General features: G+C 55.1%; 1 protein-coding gene across 1 annotated transcript; it reads left to right on the top strand.

Moving 5' to 3' along the window:
- The first annotated feature begins 817 nt into the window (after positions 1 to 817).
- MST1R (macrophage stimulating 1 receptor) lies at positions 818 to 15199 on the top strand. Its single transcript, XM_004615122.3, has 20 exons — positions 818 to 2065; positions 5202 to 5390; positions 5472 to 5600; positions 5759 to 5929; positions 6615 to 6775; positions 7108 to 7273; positions 7381 to 7517; positions 7864 to 8025; positions 8114 to 8207; positions 8304 to 8513; positions 8610 to 8759; positions 8839 to 9001; positions 9167 to 9259; positions 9342 to 9536; positions 11091 to 11171; positions 11282 to 11463; positions 11558 to 11667; positions 11867 to 12032; positions 12360 to 12496; positions 14590 to 15199. The coding sequence occupies exons 1-20, from the start codon at positions 818 to 820 to the stop codon at positions 14843 to 14845; spliced, it is 4200 nt and encodes a 1399-aa protein (XP_004615179.3). The 3' UTR covers positions 14846 to 15199.
- Positions 15200 to 16277: the final 1078 nt, after the last annotated feature.

Genomic DNA, 16277 nt, shown 5'->3' with positions numbered 1-16277 from the left:
GAGACCAGGGTACAATCCCTAGCACCACATGATCTCCAGCACTACAGGGAGCAACCACCTGCAATGGGCTGGGGTAGCCACCAGCACCACCGGATGTGACAATCTCCCCATCCACTCAAAAATAAAACAAAACAAAACAAGAAACACCTCTCTCACTGTAGTACTCTAATACCCAGACCAGGGCAGGGCGGGTGGGGGAAAAACACTCACCTCTGAGTGATCGGCGGCTGTCAGCCCAATGCTGGCGAACACCTGTTGAGCGCAGCCCGCCGTGCTGCCTCCGGTGGTGCACACCATCACCTACCTTCGGTTCTCCCTAGAGTCGGCGCAGGCCCACTCACCTTCTCCAGACCATTCTACACACATTCGCCCACGTATTACGGAGAAAGGGGTTCCCCAAGGAAGGGTATCAGAACCTGGCTTCCCACCCCCGCCTCCCTCACGGTCATGCCTAATGCGAGACCCCGCCCGTCTATACCCCGCCCACGGCTCCTCGGACCCCGCCCACAGCTCCGCCCGCGCCCCTGCCCCGGGCCGCGCCCGGCGCCCTCAAGCTGATTGCTCTGGGCTCGCGCTAGGAGCTGCTGCTGGGGCTGCAGGTGAGACGGACAACCGATTCCCTTCTGGGGTGTGAGTAGCCGCACGCTTAGACTCGAGGGCAGGGGACGGGGTGTGGGCATCTCAGGTCCCCCCAGGCGGGGCCCGGCCGCCCGTGGGCTCTCAGGACCACTGCTGGACGCCGTCCCAGTCCAGACCTGAGACCGCTGGCAGCCAGGCTCCGGCTGCGGCAGCCCCGCGGGGCCCGGGCTGGACCGCGATGGAATTCCCCGCTCCGCCGTCGCAGCGCTCCCTGTTGATGCTGTTGCCGCTGCTCTGGGCGGTGCCGGTGGCTGGCAGCAACTGGCAGTGCCCACGCACCCCCTATGCCGCTTCCCGCGATTTTGACGTGGAGTACGTGATGCCCCGCGCCTCGGCCGGTGGTCCCATACAGGCTATGACGACCTATGGCGGCGACGGGAACGGGGGTGCCGTGTTCGTGGCCACACGCAACCGCCTGCATGTGTTTGGACCTGACCTGCAGCTTGTCCAGAGCCTGGTCACTGGCCCTACCGGGGACCCTGGCTGCCATATGTGCGCTGCCTGTGGCCCGGAGCTCCGTGGCCCGCCAGGAGACACTGATATGCAAGTGCTGGTGCTGGAACCGGCGCTGCCTGCACTAATCAGCTGCGGCACGAGCATGCATGGCCGATGCTTTCTGCATGAGCTAGAGGCCAATGAGACAGTCCTGCACCTGATGCCGCCTGCCTGCCTCTTCTCAGCTCCCAACAACCGGCCTGAGGACTGCCCCGACTGCGTGGCCAGTCCACTGGGCACCCTCGTCACCGTGGTTGAGCAAGGCCACGCCTCTTACTTCTATGTGGCCTCCTCACTGAATGCAACAGTGGCCTCCAGCTTCAGTCCACGCTCAGTGTCCATCCGGCGCCTCAAGGCTGATGCCTCAGGATTCGAACCTGTCTTTCCTGGGCTGTCGGTGCTGCCCGCTTTCGTCACTTCCTACCGCATAGAATACGTGTACAGCTTTCACTCCGGAGATTTCGTCTATTTCCTGACCGTGCAGCCCATCCTCCATTCGAATTCCACACCTGTGTCTTGGCACACGCGCGTGGCACGGCTCAGCGCTGAGGCTACGGAGGCAGAGTTGGGCGAGTACCGTGAACTCAATCTCGACTGTGACTTCGCCCCTAAGCGCCGCCGCCGGGGGATTGCTGCCGACAAGCAGAGCTACCCCGAACTGCAGGCTGCCCATGTTGCTCCAGTGGGCGGCCGATTTGCCACGGAGCTGGACGTCGCAGAAGGCCAGGACGTGCTATTTGGGGTTTTTAAGGCTAACAGAGGCAGCAGCTCAGATGTGGTCCCCAGCTCTGTGGTCTGTGCATTTCCGGTCAACCAGATAAACACCCTCATTGACGACGGCGTGAAACGCTGCTGTGAGCCTTCAGTCCACTCCAAAGCTCCCCTCCGGGGCCTCATCTTCTTTCAGCCTTCCACTTTGTGCCCAAACCCGGTGAGCAGAAAGGAGCCTTCACCAGAGCAGTCTGGGGGGGAGGGGATGGGGGGGCATGTCCAACTGCTTCCCTTTCATACTTGACAGAAGGTTTTGGGAGAGCAGGGCAAGGGAGAAGATTTTCTTTCCACCAATGGGAGTACCAGCAGTGGCGCCCCCGGGGCTGTCCCACTTTGTAGTTCCACCCTTCATGGATCATGGCTGCTGATAATTTAGGTCGTTTCCCTGGCTATGTGAGAACTGGATTGCACCAGGTCTCCTCTTCCCTACCAGATGCGCTGCCAAACTCTGCGAAGAATAATGGGCATCCCCCCACCCTTCAACCACCCGTATCTCTGGGCCACTCACAGCACCCCCATCTTACACACACACAGCAGAGATTCACAGAGAGACACAGCATCTCACTGCTCACCAGTGCTTTGCTTCCCCAGGGAGCGCTTCTCTCTCTCTCTCTCTCTCTCTCTCTCTCTCTCTCTCTCTCTCTCTCTCTCTCTCTCTCTCTCTCTCTCTCTCTCTCTCTCTCTCTCTTTTTGCTTTGAGAGGCTAAAGCAGGTTGTCAGAGAAAGCCCTTGTCCATCTGTATTCCAGAGAATTCCTGGGGCATGGCATTCCTGGGGCATAGCAGTTTGGCCATTTGTTAGGGAGCCTACATAGCTTGGGCTTCATTGACCCGTTCCTCTCTGATTCATTTCGGGGGTATTGCAGGAGGATCTAGGACCAAGGAGAAACGTGGCTTGATTGTAGTAAATTCTAGAAGGTTTGCCCAGGATTGTGTAAGCAACTTTAAACATCTGGGGATGAGTAAGGCCTAGGAGGGGCTGGTTGGAAGTGGTTCAGCATGCAGGAGTCCAAGACTTTCTTCCATCGTAGTCAGATCCCCATCCCGGTGCCCCCTCTTCATCCAAGGCAGGAAGTCTTCCAGGCTGTGCTGAACTGGGGTTCCTTCCAGCAGACCCTACTCAGGTTCTCTTAGTCACTGTGTTAGGGAACTGGGGAAGATACAAGAAACAGGAAATTCCTTAAAATTCTTCCCTGAGGACAAAACAAAAGCTGATCCATCGAAAATGTCTCATTCTGGATTACAAAAGATTAAACTAAGGAAATAGGACAAGCACTTTCCCTTTTCAGGGAGCTGACCCACAGATACTGCTCTGTGTTTTGGGCTGCTCAGTGACCATGGTCCTGCTGTGATGTTGCCCACCTTTCCAGTTCCTGTTGATGCCTCAGTGATGGAAGAATTTACAGCCAGCCAGGGGTGGGGAGTGCCTGCTTGCCTCCCTCTGGTGGCCTGGGTAACCCAGTCTCTACCCTCCTCCCTTTTCCACCTGGGAGTCCAACCTATTTCTGACCTGATATTGGGTCAATGGGTCAGACATGACTTAACAGAGCTAGACTGGAGGAATCATTTCAAACCCTGCCCAGAGGCGAGCCAGGCCTTTGTAAAGTGTGGGAAGTGGTCTGGACAGTGTTTGTCCACCAACTAGGCTGCACCTTCTGCAGCAATATCCATGGTGTGCTACTGGGGGCTGGCCTGAGAGAGGGGCTCCAGGGGGCTCCATGCTGCCCTCCTCAGGCTCAGGTAGGGTCACCTCCTCTTGTGGCTCATTGAACCCTTTCATATTTCAGATAAATCTGGGAGTCCAGGAGTAAGCAGTTGGGGTGCGGCCCAAGCTAGGGTAGGGCCTCTTTCCCACCCCACAGCCCCACCTAACCTTGAGTCACTCTGCACACCTGGCTGGCTTCCGGCTAGAGAGGACAGAGTCTCCGTCCCCACCCATGCCTGCTACAGACTAGAGGATGGTGTTTCTGGGCTCGTCACTACACATTTCTTCCCCCAGGGCTCCGGATCAGCACTGAGGGCTCACAATTGGGTTAAGCAAGCCTGGGGTGAGGCAGGATCTGGCAAGCTTCATTCAACCATGAAGAATGCCCTTGGGGTTGGTGAGGGAGGATCCCAAGCAGCTACGGCTCCAACACCTCCTGTTTAAGTCCTGTTTTGTAGTTTTCCAGAGCTTCTGCTAGAGCAGGGAAGGGTTCATTGTTTCCTGTCAATGGGCCTCCTCTGGAACTCAGATCTTCAGGCCCTGGTTTGTCCCTTTTGGACCCAGAGAGAAGTGCAGGTAGCAGCTGCAAGCAGAAAGGCCTTTGGATGTTGCTACTCTTTGCTCTCCCATTCAACCTCAGAGTCCAATCCCATTTGCTGATGGGGAAAGTGAAACCCAAAGTGCAAAGGTGCTTTTGTGTATGTGGTAGGGTGCCACACTCAACAGTGCTCCGGGGTTACTCCTGGTAGGCTCAGGGGACCATATGAGATGTCAGGGATCGACTTGAGTCAGCTCTGTGCAAGGCAAGCACCCTACCCACTCCCACTCTACTGTAGCTCCAGCCCAAGATAAGCTTTTTTTTATAGAAGAAAAGTAGTTATTTTTTCTTTGATTTTTTGAGTCACACCCCAGTGATGCTCAGGGGTTCCTCCTGGCTCTGTACTCAGGAGTTACTCCTGACAGTGCTCAAGGGACCATATGGGGTGCCAGGGATGGAACCCAGGTCGCCGTGAGCAAGGAAAACGCCCTACCCGCTGTACTATCACTCCAGCCTGAAAAGCAGTCTCTTTAAGCAAGAAAAAAGTATTTTATTGAAAGAAATTTACTTAGATATGAAGAGAAAGAGTACATGCTCCACAGAAACCCGCAGGCAGGATTTGCCGAAGAGCAAGGCACAACCAGCAGGGGGCAGGAGAGGACTCTGGCTCAACTCTGAGGCGTCCACCCAGGCCTTAAGTGCTCTTAAGTGCCTCTAAGGACTCAGATCAGTGACCACACCTCTTGGTGGAGCCTATTCACTTCCTTTGGTGAAATGTATGTGGCCAGATCACCCCCTCCAGAGGATGGTATGAATAGGATGGGCTTGAGCCTGTAAGATTCTAATTTATTTGCAGAAGGAAAGCAGGGTAGGGCAAGAATACGGGAGTGCCTTCCCCACCTGGGCCTCTCTCCTGGCCTTGCTACCTTTCAGAGGCCCCTGGAGTTTCCCAACTAACAGCCATGCTAGGAGTTCAGGCAGCGGTGATCATGCAGAGCCCCTGGAAGCTCAGTGTGTGAGGCTGAGCCCTGACTTCCTGCCTGATCCTCTCCAGCCTAGCTCAGCGGCCCACAGCTCCAACAGCAGCTGCTACCACTTTCCCCTGGGTGTCAGCACCAGCTTCCAACGTGTGGACCTGTTCAATGGGCTCTTGGGACCTGTGCAGGTGACTGCGCTGCATGTGACACTTCTTGGTAATGTCACAGTGGCCCACATGGGCACAGCTGATGGCCGCATCCTGCAGGTATGTCTTTCATCTTTAGAGCCCTTCATTCCTTGGTCTCTGTCCCCATTGTCATTTTTCTGACAGCTGACCTTATTCCAGGTGGAACTGGCCAGGTCTCTCAGTTACTTGCTGTTTGTATCCAACTTCTCATTGGGCAACCATGGGCAGCCCTTGCAACGCCATGTCAGTCGCCTTGGAGACCACCTACTCTTTGCCTCTGGGGACCAGGTGAAGAGGGACAGGGTCTGGGGACCAAGGAAGTAGAAAGGGGGCTCCCCTTCAATCCAGGGAGATATTGACATGGGTCTCCCTACGCTGATCTACAATGTAACTAGGAGTCTCAGGGGCCTAGAGCCACCCCTGAGCCTCCTGTCCGCTACTTTAAGGTCTTCAAGGTACCTATCCGGGGCCCTGGCTGCCGTCACTTCCTCACCTGTTTCCGTTGCCTGAGGGCACAGCGTTTCATGGGCTGTGGTTGGTGTGGGGACATGTGTGGCCAGCAGAAGGAGTGTCCGGACTCCTGGCAGCAAGACCACTGCCCACCCGAGCTTACTGAGGTATGTCTAACCTGGCAGGGCCCGGGAGGAAGGAAGGAGCTAGATAGACCTGGGACGGGGTTAGCAGGTATTCACCATCATCTTCCTCTGGCTCAGGATGTCCTCAGGAGGACAAGGAGGGATTCTTTTTCTTTTTCTCTTTTTTTTTTGGGGGGGGTGATCACACCCAGTGATGCTCAGGGGTGCTCCTGGATATGCACTCAGGAATTACTCCTAGTGGTGCTTGGGGGACCATATGGGATGCTGGGGATTGAACCTTGATGGGCCGCATGCCAGGCAAATGCCCTACCTGCTGTCGCTCTAGCCCCGGGATTCTTTTCTTTGAGGAGGCACACACCTACTATGTTGGGGGTTATTCCTGACTCTGCTTGGGGATCATTCCCAGTGGGATTCAGAGGACCCTGTGGTACTGAGGATTAAACCTGGGCCTCCAGCAATACAAAGCATGCTTGCCATGTTCTCTGCCTGTTAAGCCACCTCTTCAGCTCAAGAGGCCATTCTTGGCAGAGGGCATGGTACGTGTAAGGGCTTGGAGGCAGAAAAGTGTTTGAACAGGCGAAATAAAACTGGAATAACTGAAGTGTGGGGTAAGTAAAGGGGTGCTGCAGCTAACTCTGGGGAAAGCAAACAGGCTAAGTACCTGGACCCACAAGAGGACTCGGGTCTCTGCAACCTTTGCCCACAGTTCCACCCCCGCAGAGGACCCTTGAGAGGCAGTATGAGGCTGACCTTGTGTGGCTCCAACTTCTATCTACGTTCTTCCAATTTGCTGCCTAATGGCACCCATCAAGTCACCGTGGGCCAGAGTCCCTGCCGCCTACTGCCCAAGGGCAGCTCAAACCTCAGGTACAGCCTCTCCCTGATTTCACTGCCCCTGATGGTGGCAGTGAACAGCCTTTTCTCTGGGAGACCCTGCCCTGTGCTTGTCGGGGTGGGCTGAGCACCAGTGCTCAGAAGATATTTGTGTCTAGTGGACAGTTCTGTCTATTTCCAAGCCAGCGTGTGCCATGTTATCAGTGTTATCATGGAGCTGGCAAGGTTAAGCCCTGCCCCATCCCGCCAACCGTGGAGGAAGGTATGGGTGGAAAGATGCATCCTCAGGCTCAGAGAAGACCTGTGAATGCCACAGGCAGGCACCCAGCCTGGAAAGCCCCTTGCTGACCTTGGGTTCCCTCTAGCCCAGTGCCCCAGAAGGACTTCGGAGAAGAGCTTGAGTGTGAACTGGAGCCCTTGGATGTGCAGGAAGCTGGGGCTGCCAACATCAGCCTCACCATCACCAACATGACATTGAACAAAAACTTTCGGATCGATGGCACCGCTGTGCTGCCAGGCTTCTCTTTCCTAGTGAGTCACACAATTGTCTGTGCCCTCGCCAGTCAGCCAGTCTGGAGAGGGAGAGGCTGGCAGGGTGGCTTCCCATGCCCAGCTTAAACCCCTTCATCCCCTCTTAGGAGTCAGTACTGACAGCAGTCCACCCCCTCTTTGGTCCACGAGCAGGGGGCACTCGCCTCACCCTTGAAGGCCACAGCCTGTCTGTGGGCACCAGCCGGGCTGTGATGGTCAATGGAACTGAGTGCCTCCTGGAAAAGTAAGTACCAGCCACCCTCCCCCGCCCCCCCGAACTGAGGGGAGCCCACAGGGAAGTGTGTGGGACACCCCATCAGGGCACTGTCACGTGCAAGAGCAGGGAGCAGGCCCAGGGAGGAGGTTCTGCTGCTCCCTACCCAGAGGTAGTGTGTGCTCGAGCCCATCACAGTGTCTGTTGCCTCATGTGGGGATCCTGCTTCTGCTTGCCTTCTTAGAGGTTTTACTGGGGAGCCCCCCCCACCACCAGACAGACCCATAGGATATGGGCACGTGTGAGGAGCTAAGAGGGACTGGTGGAGCCCTCAAGGAGGTGGGCCTACCTCCTGATTCCGATCCCTGTTTTTCAGGGTCAGTGAGGGGCAGCTCGTATGTACCATGCCCCCTGGGGCTGCCGTGGCCAGTGTTCCCATTCACCTGCAGGTGGGGGGTGCCACTGTGCCCAGCTCCTGGACCTTCCAGTACCGGGAAGACCCCATCATGCTGGGCATCAGCCCCAACTGTGGCTACAAGTGAGTGCTACTTCCTCACCAACCCTCTCTGTGCTCTTGGAGGGACATGGAGCCAGCCCCTGAGGCCACCTCCCATATCCATCCACAGGGGCTCACACGTGACTATCCGGGGCCAACACCTGACCTCGGCTTCACACCTTGTGCTGTCATTCCATGATGGGCTGGGGGTCGTGGAAAGCAGGGTAAGAGGGGGCCGCGCAAGGGAGGGGCTGGCTGGCCCGTCCTCGGGGTCCCAAGGGCAGACAGCAGGCTAACCACTCTCCCACGGGCCCTGGCAGTGTGAGGGGCAGCTCCCTGAGCAGCAACGGTGCCGCCTGCCTGAATATGTGGTCCGGAGTCCACAAGGGTGGGTGATGGGGAACCTGAGTGCGCAGATGGATGGAGCCGCTGCCTTCACGCTGCCTGGCTTTCGCATCCTGCCCCAACCCCTCCCGCCTGCTGTTGACCTTGTCTCACTGAAGCGTGAGGAGCACACAGTTAAGTTTGAGGTAGGTCTGGGAGGGGGTGGGAAGAGAGGTGGCTGGGGTTCAAAGCTGCCTGGAGGACACGGGTATCCCGGGCAGTCCTCATGACAATCTCTGCAGTATATCGGACTGGGTGCCGTGGCTGACTGTATGGATATAAATGTGACTGTGGATGGCAAGAGCTGCCAATATGAGCTCCGCGGGGATTTTGTCATCTGCCCGCTGCCCTCCTCCTCCCTGCAACGTGGCCACACTAGGGCCCTACTGCAGGTAAGCAGCTCAGCTGGCCTTCCACAGGAGGCATGGGTCAAGGCTCAGAGGCTGGGCCTGAGCTGCCACCCATCCCCAGGTCTGCGTGGATGATCAGTGTCATCTCCTGGGCAGGGTGACGCGATCAGACCCAGTGGGGATTCCACAAAGGATGCTCATCTTTATCTTGCTGGCCTTGCTCCTGCTTATAGCCATACTGGTCACCGTGTTGGTGGTCATGTACCGGCGGAGGAAGATGCTAGGTGAGCCCTTCAGTCTCATCCTAACTCACCCCCTACCCCAACAATGGCCTCTCCCCATTTCTGTGGCCTCTTTGCCCAGGCTTGCGGGTCTGTCCACACCTCCTGTGTAGGAGCTGGCCTCTAGCAGCCTGGAGAAACTGGCCACTAGGGGTCATCTTTCCACAGTTCTGTCTTCCAATCCGAGTGACCTGGACCCAAGCACTGGAGCTGTGTCTCTACCACTGCTCAACTCAGGCTTTGACTCCCAAACCGGCCTTGGTGAGAGAGAGAAGGTGCTCGAAGATGGGGCTGGGCAGACCCTCTGCTCTACAAGCCCCTCACTTCCTCTTTTCCACCACAGCTGCTGACAGTCTGGATACCAGCTCTGGAGTCCGTAAAGCGTTCTTAGACTCTGGAGATGGGGCCTCTGCCCCACTGGTGCAGACCATGTCCATCCAGCCCGGGAATATGGATCCAGCACTCCTGGCTGAGGTCAAGGACATGCTAATTCCCCAAGAGCGGGTCGTCACCCACAGTGACCGCATCATTGGCAAAGGTGTGTGGGCCAGAACAGGACAGGGATGCAATTGGGACATGACAGGGACTCAGAAGATACTTGGGTAGGACTCTGCTCTTGGTCTTCTCCCCAAAGTTAGGAATGTCTCTGAACCCTTCTAAGCTTCCATCTGCTCATACGTGATTAATTCATTCTTTTTTTGGGTTCTTGTGCAGACTTAAGGTCATGGGACAGGGACTGGACTGATAGTATAGTGGGTGTGGTGCTTGCCTTACACGGAGCTGACCTGAGTTTGATCCCTACCCACTACCCCCCATAGTCCCCTGAACCCTGCCAGGACTCCTGCAGGGGTCTCAAACCTGGGGTTCAGGAGTAATACCTGAATAGAGCACCAGGAGTAAGCTGTGATCACAGCCAGGTATGACCCCCAAACCAAAATAAAATAAAAGGTCATGGGGGACTTTTAGCTCTGCCATATATGGCCTTTATTTGGGGGGGGTGCTCACAAGCAATGCCAGAGGGCCTGGTGATACTGATACAGTGGAAGAATTTCACTCCTGGTGATACTCAGCTAACTGGAGTGGCTAGTTCAATGTTCTGACCCAGTGGTGCTGGGGATCTCAAGGGCTGCACACAGCGATGCTTGGGATCAGTGGATCTAGTGACCCTAGAACCTCACACATGCATTTTGGCCCTTTGAACTTTCTCTCTGGCCATTTCCGGGGTGCAGAATTGAACCCAGGTCTCACACATGGCAGGCATGCACTCTACTTCTGACACCTGCCCAATGTTAGTTTCTTACTATTTTGGTGGTTTTTTGTTTTGTTTTGTTTTGCTTTTTGGGTCACACCCCGAGATACTCAGGGGTTACTCCTGGCTCTGCACTCAGGAATTACTCTTGGCGATGCTCAGGGGACCACATGGGATGCTGGGAATTGAACCTGGGTCGTCCGTATGCAAAGCAAATCCCCTAACTGCTGTGCTATTGCTCCAGCCCCCTCTACTATTTTAGTTTTTAGACCACTCCCCACGGTGCTCAGGGGATCATGTGGTGCAGGGGTCTCAAACCTGGGGTTCCACGTGCAAAGAACAGCCTTGTGAGCCATCTACCAGCCCTATTGCCACCTTTTAAATGTTCTATTGGCCATTTGATACTTTTTTTTTTTCCAATGGAGCAAGGTAGATTTTGCTTCTGTTTTTGAGCCACACCTGGTGATGCTCAGGGTTAATTCTTGGCTCTGCACTCAGTGATCAGTCCTGGTAGGCTCAGGGGACAGGGTTGGGTGCCAGAGAATGAACCTGGGTCAGGCCTGCACAAGGCAAATGCCCTCCTTGCTCTACAATAGCTCTGGCTCCAATAGTTTTTTTTTTTAATTGGGCAAAATTTACTTAGAAAAATGTGAGGGGAAGTAAAAAGAGTCAGGTACTTCTCCAGAGTGGGGAAAAAAGCAGAAAGAGAGAGATCTGTGTTCAAGGGAGAACACAGGCTTGAAAGAGTGAGTTGGGCAGTTGATACTTGAGGTTTGGTTGCCAATGAGTGTGTGGTACAAGCCCTGGCTTCTGGGGTTCCTCTTCCCCTGTCCCCCTCACCAGGTCACTTTGGGGTTGTCTACCATGGAGAATACACAGACGAGGCCCAGAATCAAGTGCACTGTGCCATCAAGTCTCTGAGCCGTGAGTCAGGCAGAGGCTGGGAGAGGTCTCAGCCCCATGTGTGCCCCCCGTCCCGGTGACCCTGAGCAAGCCCGGGGCTGCTCCTCTCCGTGACTCAGATCTCTCTGCAGGCATCACGGAGGTGCAGGAGGTAGAGGCCTTCCTGCGAGAGGGGCTGCTCATGCGAGGGCTGCACCACCCAAACGTCCTGGCGCTCATCGGCATCGTGCTGCCCGCAGAGGGGCTGCCCCTAGTGCTGCTGCCCTACATGCACCATGGAGACCTGCTCCACTTCATCCGCTCGCCCCAGCGGGTCAGTACTCCGCTGGTCTTGGACTGGGGGCTGGGGCAGCTGCTAAGGAGAAAACTGCTCTGCCCCTGGCTGACCAGCCCACCTTTACCCCCAGAATCCCACGGTGAAGGACCTTGTCAGCTTTGGCCTGCAGGTTGCCCGTGGCATGGAGTACCTGGCAGAGCAGAAGTTTGTGCACAGAGACTTGGCGGCTCGAAACTGCATGTGAGTCAGGGTGAAGCAAGCGGGGCAGGGCATCGGGGTGTTGTTCTGCTTCAAAGGGCCTCTGAGAGGGCCATTTGCTGTGAAGCTCTGGGCCTATCCTCAGTTTTCCCAGCCTACTGTGGCTCTGATATCCACGAGGCCTGGGACATGTGGCGTCAGGATATGCAGAGGCCCAGTCTGAGAGTCACCCCTGTCCCAGGCTGGATGACTCATTCACGGTCAAGGTGGCTGACTTCGGTCTGGCCCGCTACATCCTGGACAAGGAGTACTACAGTGTCCAACAGCAGCACCACGCTCGCCTGCCTATCAAATGGATGGCCCTGGAGAGTCTACAGACCTACAAATTCACCACCAAGTCTGATGTGGTACGTACTCCAGAGCCGGGAGAACACTGGGCCTACCCCCGCCCCTCCACCTCTGAGCTGTGAACTGAGCCCAGGGGATTCCTGTGTCAGGCAGCCCCCAAGCCCACAGGCCCATGTCTTAGGTAGGAGGAAGCCATGAACTCTTTGGCTTCTCATAATCAGGCCCTGGCCAGCCCCAGCTGAGTCCCGACTCAGGTGGTAGGAGGAGACAGGGACTGAGGAATAGGGTCTGCACCCCTGAAGGCTCCAAGGAATAAAGACTCGGGGTGCCCAGCTGCTCCAGATTTGAGATGAGAGCTGAGTCGGCTTCCTTTCTTCTTCCCACAGTGGTCATTCGGTGTGCTGCTATGGGAGTTGCTGACACGGGGAGCCCCACCTTATCCCCATGTTGATCCTTTTGACCTCACTCACTTCCTGGTGCAGGGCCGGCGCCTGCCCCAGCCTGAGTATTGCCCCGATTCACTGTGAGTATATGCAGACCTCAATGGGGAGGAAGGGGAGGGCCTCTGCTCTCTAACTGCTCCTCGGGATGACCTGGAAAGAGACCCTCTCTGGGCCTATTTCCTTATCTGTGGACTGGCTCTGCCCCCATTCAGGGCTGAGAGCTGGGAGGATATCACAGTTGCCATGGTAACAGCATTCCCAACTCAGAGTCTGGGTTGAGGCCAGTGATTTGATTTCCCAGCACTCCTCTGCCCACCCCCGCCGAGGGGGGCTGTTTTCCATCTTTTCCACTCACTTAACCCCAAGGAAAGGTTCTATTAGCTCCCACACTAGCCCCCTCCACATCTTGAGATCAGATATTTTCCCCACTGGATGCGGATCCAGGCTCCCCGTTTCCGGAGGCCTGGCAGCAGCTGTGCTAGCATCAGTGCCTGTGGGGTGGCTTTAGTGCCGAGGTTCAGCTTCATACTCAGCTCACATGTCTCAGCCGCACCAGGCTCTCTGTGGTCAGAGCACGAAGAGCCAAGTCCCAGGTAAAGGTGGTGGATGATTCCTCCTGCTCCCGCTGAGCTCCAGAAGCGATGAGTAACCCTTTCTCCCCACTTCTCCCCCCGCCCCCCGCCTTGGGTTTGATCTTTATTAGTCACTTCACCAAAGCATCTGGTCTGAAGTAGGAACATTCACTCATAGCCGATCTGCCTCCTGGGCAGGCTCCCTGAGACAGACTGAGCTAGAGATGATGTGCAGTGGGGTAGTGGTGGGCTGGGGACTTGGGGAACAGGACTGGGCAGGGGGAGAGGTTGGGCTGGAATACAGATGCATTTGAGGCTACAGCCCACCCCATGGGCACTCTGGGACTGCAAGGGCCCTTCGACCCAGCCATGAATCAAATCTGGTCACAGCTGACCCTGAGGAGGGAGGGAGTTATCATTTTGAGGGTGGGGGTGGGCAGTTCTCTCCCAAGCAGTGCTTGGCATGCAGCGCCAGGGATTGAACTGAGGGCTTTCATGCGCCAGGTATATGCTCCAGCCTTTTGTGCCTTCTCTTCAGGGAGGGAGATACTTTTCTCTCTTAGAAGATTTCAGTCACAAGTCACTAGCAGCCCTCGAGAGAATAAAGGGATAATCCAGGTGATGTCATATTATCCGTGATGCCAGTGCAAGACCCATTTCCCTCCAGGCCTCAGTTTCCCCATCTCTAAAGTTGGGGTAATAGCATGCTACTCTCAAGAAGCCTAAGAATTAAGAGATTACTGTGTGTGTGACACTGTGTTATTTAAAGCAGGGATTATCATCCCCAAGTGAAGGAATTAGGGCTGACTAGATAAATCCAGAGAAACTGGGAACTAACTAGGAAGCTTGGAGCCACTGGTGCTCCCACGAGTCCTTGTCTCAGGCCTTTTTCTTCTCCTTTTTTGTTTGGGGGGTCAAACTCATGACCTCACAGGTGCTTTTTATGACTGAGTTACATCCCTTATCTCAGTATTTTAACCCCCATTTCCCTAGACCTGGGCTTCTTTCCTGGCTGACATATGATAACCCTGGAGGCCTGGGAGCTGGGCACTAAATGAAGCACTTCACAGGCATCTTCATACCTTCTGTCCCATGGGTCTGCAATTAGAGGATCCAGAGGCACAGGAAGGTTAAGAAATGTATCTAAGATGACACAGCCATGATCACAGGACACAGGAATCCCAGACTTTTTCTTTTTTTTTGGATTTTGGGCCATGTCCTGTGGTATTCAAGGCTTACTCCTTGTTCTGTGCTCAAGGGTCACTCCTGGCGGGGCTTGGGACATTATTTGGGATGCTTCGGCTCAAACCCAGGTTGACCACACATAAGGCAAGCAGCCTACCCTCTGTACTACCACTCTTGCCTGCCGCAGCTCTTAACACCAGAGGCCTTTCAAGCTCTGCCAGGGCCTCTGCCAGGGTGGGCAGACAGGACTGGGACAGCGTCGCAATGACAGAATAGTGGCCCTGGTGGGCAATGCAGGTCCCCGCACTGGCTATCTGTCTGTTCCCCACTTGTTTTACCAAATGGCTCATGGAGCTGGGCAGCTGTTTCTCTCTGGGTGGGGGAGGTGGTGCACTGACACTGTCCCCTCCCCACAGGTACACAGTGATGCAGCGCTGCTGGATGGCAGACCCCGCAGCACGCCCCACGTTCGGAGTGCTGGCAAGGGAAGTTGAGAGGGTGGTGAGTGTGCTGCGCGGGGACCACTATGTGCAGCTTTCCGCCACCTATGTGAATCTGGGCCCTGGGGCCTTGGCTGAGGAGGACGTGGCGACAGAAAAATCACCATCCCTACCTGTGCGCAGGCTCACAGAGCAAGACCAGCCTCTTTCAGAACCACCTCAGCCTTTGTGACTTTGGCCCTAGCCAGGCCACACAGGGTCAGATCTGGACCCCAAACTACCTCTGGGATGTGTGTGTTGGGGGGGGGGAATCAAGATGGCCTCTGCCCATCCCTGTGCCTTAGCCTGCTGGGGCAATTAGAGGGGAACAGAGTACATTCCCCACCTTCTCCCTTGTTCCATGGAAGAATCTGGTGAGGGCTATCTTTGATGCATGAGTATTTATGGAGCATCTGCTGTCTGCCTGGCCTGCGGGCCACAGGACTCAACAAATACCTCATCTAGTACAGGAGCAAATGACCACCTAAGTACAAGTTGTGATAAATGCTAAGGGAAGGCTGTCCTGAGGGGATGGAGGACAGCTTTAAGCAGAGAGAGATGAGGGGAGGTTCTCCAGAAAGTAATTTGTTTATGGATAATACCCAGTAGTAGCCAGGGGGCTACTCCTGGAATAGAATTCAGGGGTCACTCTCAGAAATAGCCATGGGAACATGCAGTGCTGGGGATTGAACTTGGCATCCTTGCATGAGAAGAGTGCTCTAGCCCTCTGAGCTGAGCTACCTCCTTGGCCCTAAGATTTTTTTTTCAGTTGATTGAGACTTTGTGATTTACAATTTTGGTTTTGTTTTGGGGGCCACACTCAGTGGTGCTTAAGGTTATACCTGGCTCTACATCCAGGAATTACTCCTGCTGGGCTTTGGGGACCATATGGGATGCAGGGAATTGAACCCAGGTTGACTGCATCCAAGGCAATACTCTACCTACCCACTGTACTAGTGCTCGGCCCATGTGATTTACTATATTGTTGATGGTGCTCATGTACACAATTCCAGCACCATACCCATCACTAGTGTTCCCATGTCCTTCCCCCCAAGAACACCAATGGCCCTCCCTTTTAACCTTATTCCCTTTTTCATGGTGCTAGGGTCCAAACCCAGAGCCTCATACATGCAAGAAAATGCTCTACAATTGGGCTACAGTCTCAGATCACTCTTTGTTGTTTTGTTTTGTTTTGTTCTGTTTTGGGATTACACCCAGCAATACTCAGGACTTACTCTGGGTCTGTATCCAGGGGTCATTTCTGGCCAGCTCAGGGACCATAAGGGGAGCTGGGGACAACCTGGGCTAGTCGTATAGAAGACAAGTGCCCTATCTGTTGTGGTCTCCCTCCAATACCCCAAGCCTAACTTTAAACATTTTTTTTACTTTATTTTTGTTTTGTTTTGGGGTTATGCTCAGCAGTGCTCAGGACTTACTCCTGGCTCCTTACTCAGGAATCACTCCTGGTGATGTTTGGGGGATCATATGGGATGTCGGGGATTGAACCCGGGCTGTCAGTGTACAAGGAAAGCACTCTGTTTTATTTTTCTTTGTTCTGGGGCAACATGTGGCAGTGCTCAGGTTACTCCTGGTTCTGAACTAAGCAATTACTCCTGGTGGTGCTC

The sequence above is a fragment of the Sorex araneus genome, chromosome 4, assembly GCF_027595985.1.
Source record: "Sorex araneus isolate mSorAra2 chromosome 4, mSorAra2.pri, whole genome shotgun sequence".
Taxonomy (NCBI): Eukaryota; Metazoa; Chordata; class Mammalia; order Eulipotyphla; family Soricidae; genus Sorex; species Sorex araneus.
The sequence above is the reverse complement of the archived record's forward strand: the minus strand, read 5'-3'. Positions and strand labels throughout refer to the sequence as shown.

Coding starts and splice junctions, on each gene's coding strand:
- MST1R (XM_004615122.3), top strand. CDS start 818: ATGGAATTCCCCGCTCCGCCGTCGCAGCGCTCCCTGTTGATGCTGTTG. Junction 9,002..9,166: donor CCGGCGGAGGAAGATGCTAG/GTGAGCCCTTCA, acceptor ATCTTTCCACAG/TTCTGTCTTCCAATCCGAGT. Junction 11,464..11,557: donor TCATCCGCTCGCCCCAGCGG/GTCAGTACTCCG, acceptor CTTTACCCCCAG/AATCCCACGGTGAAGGACCT.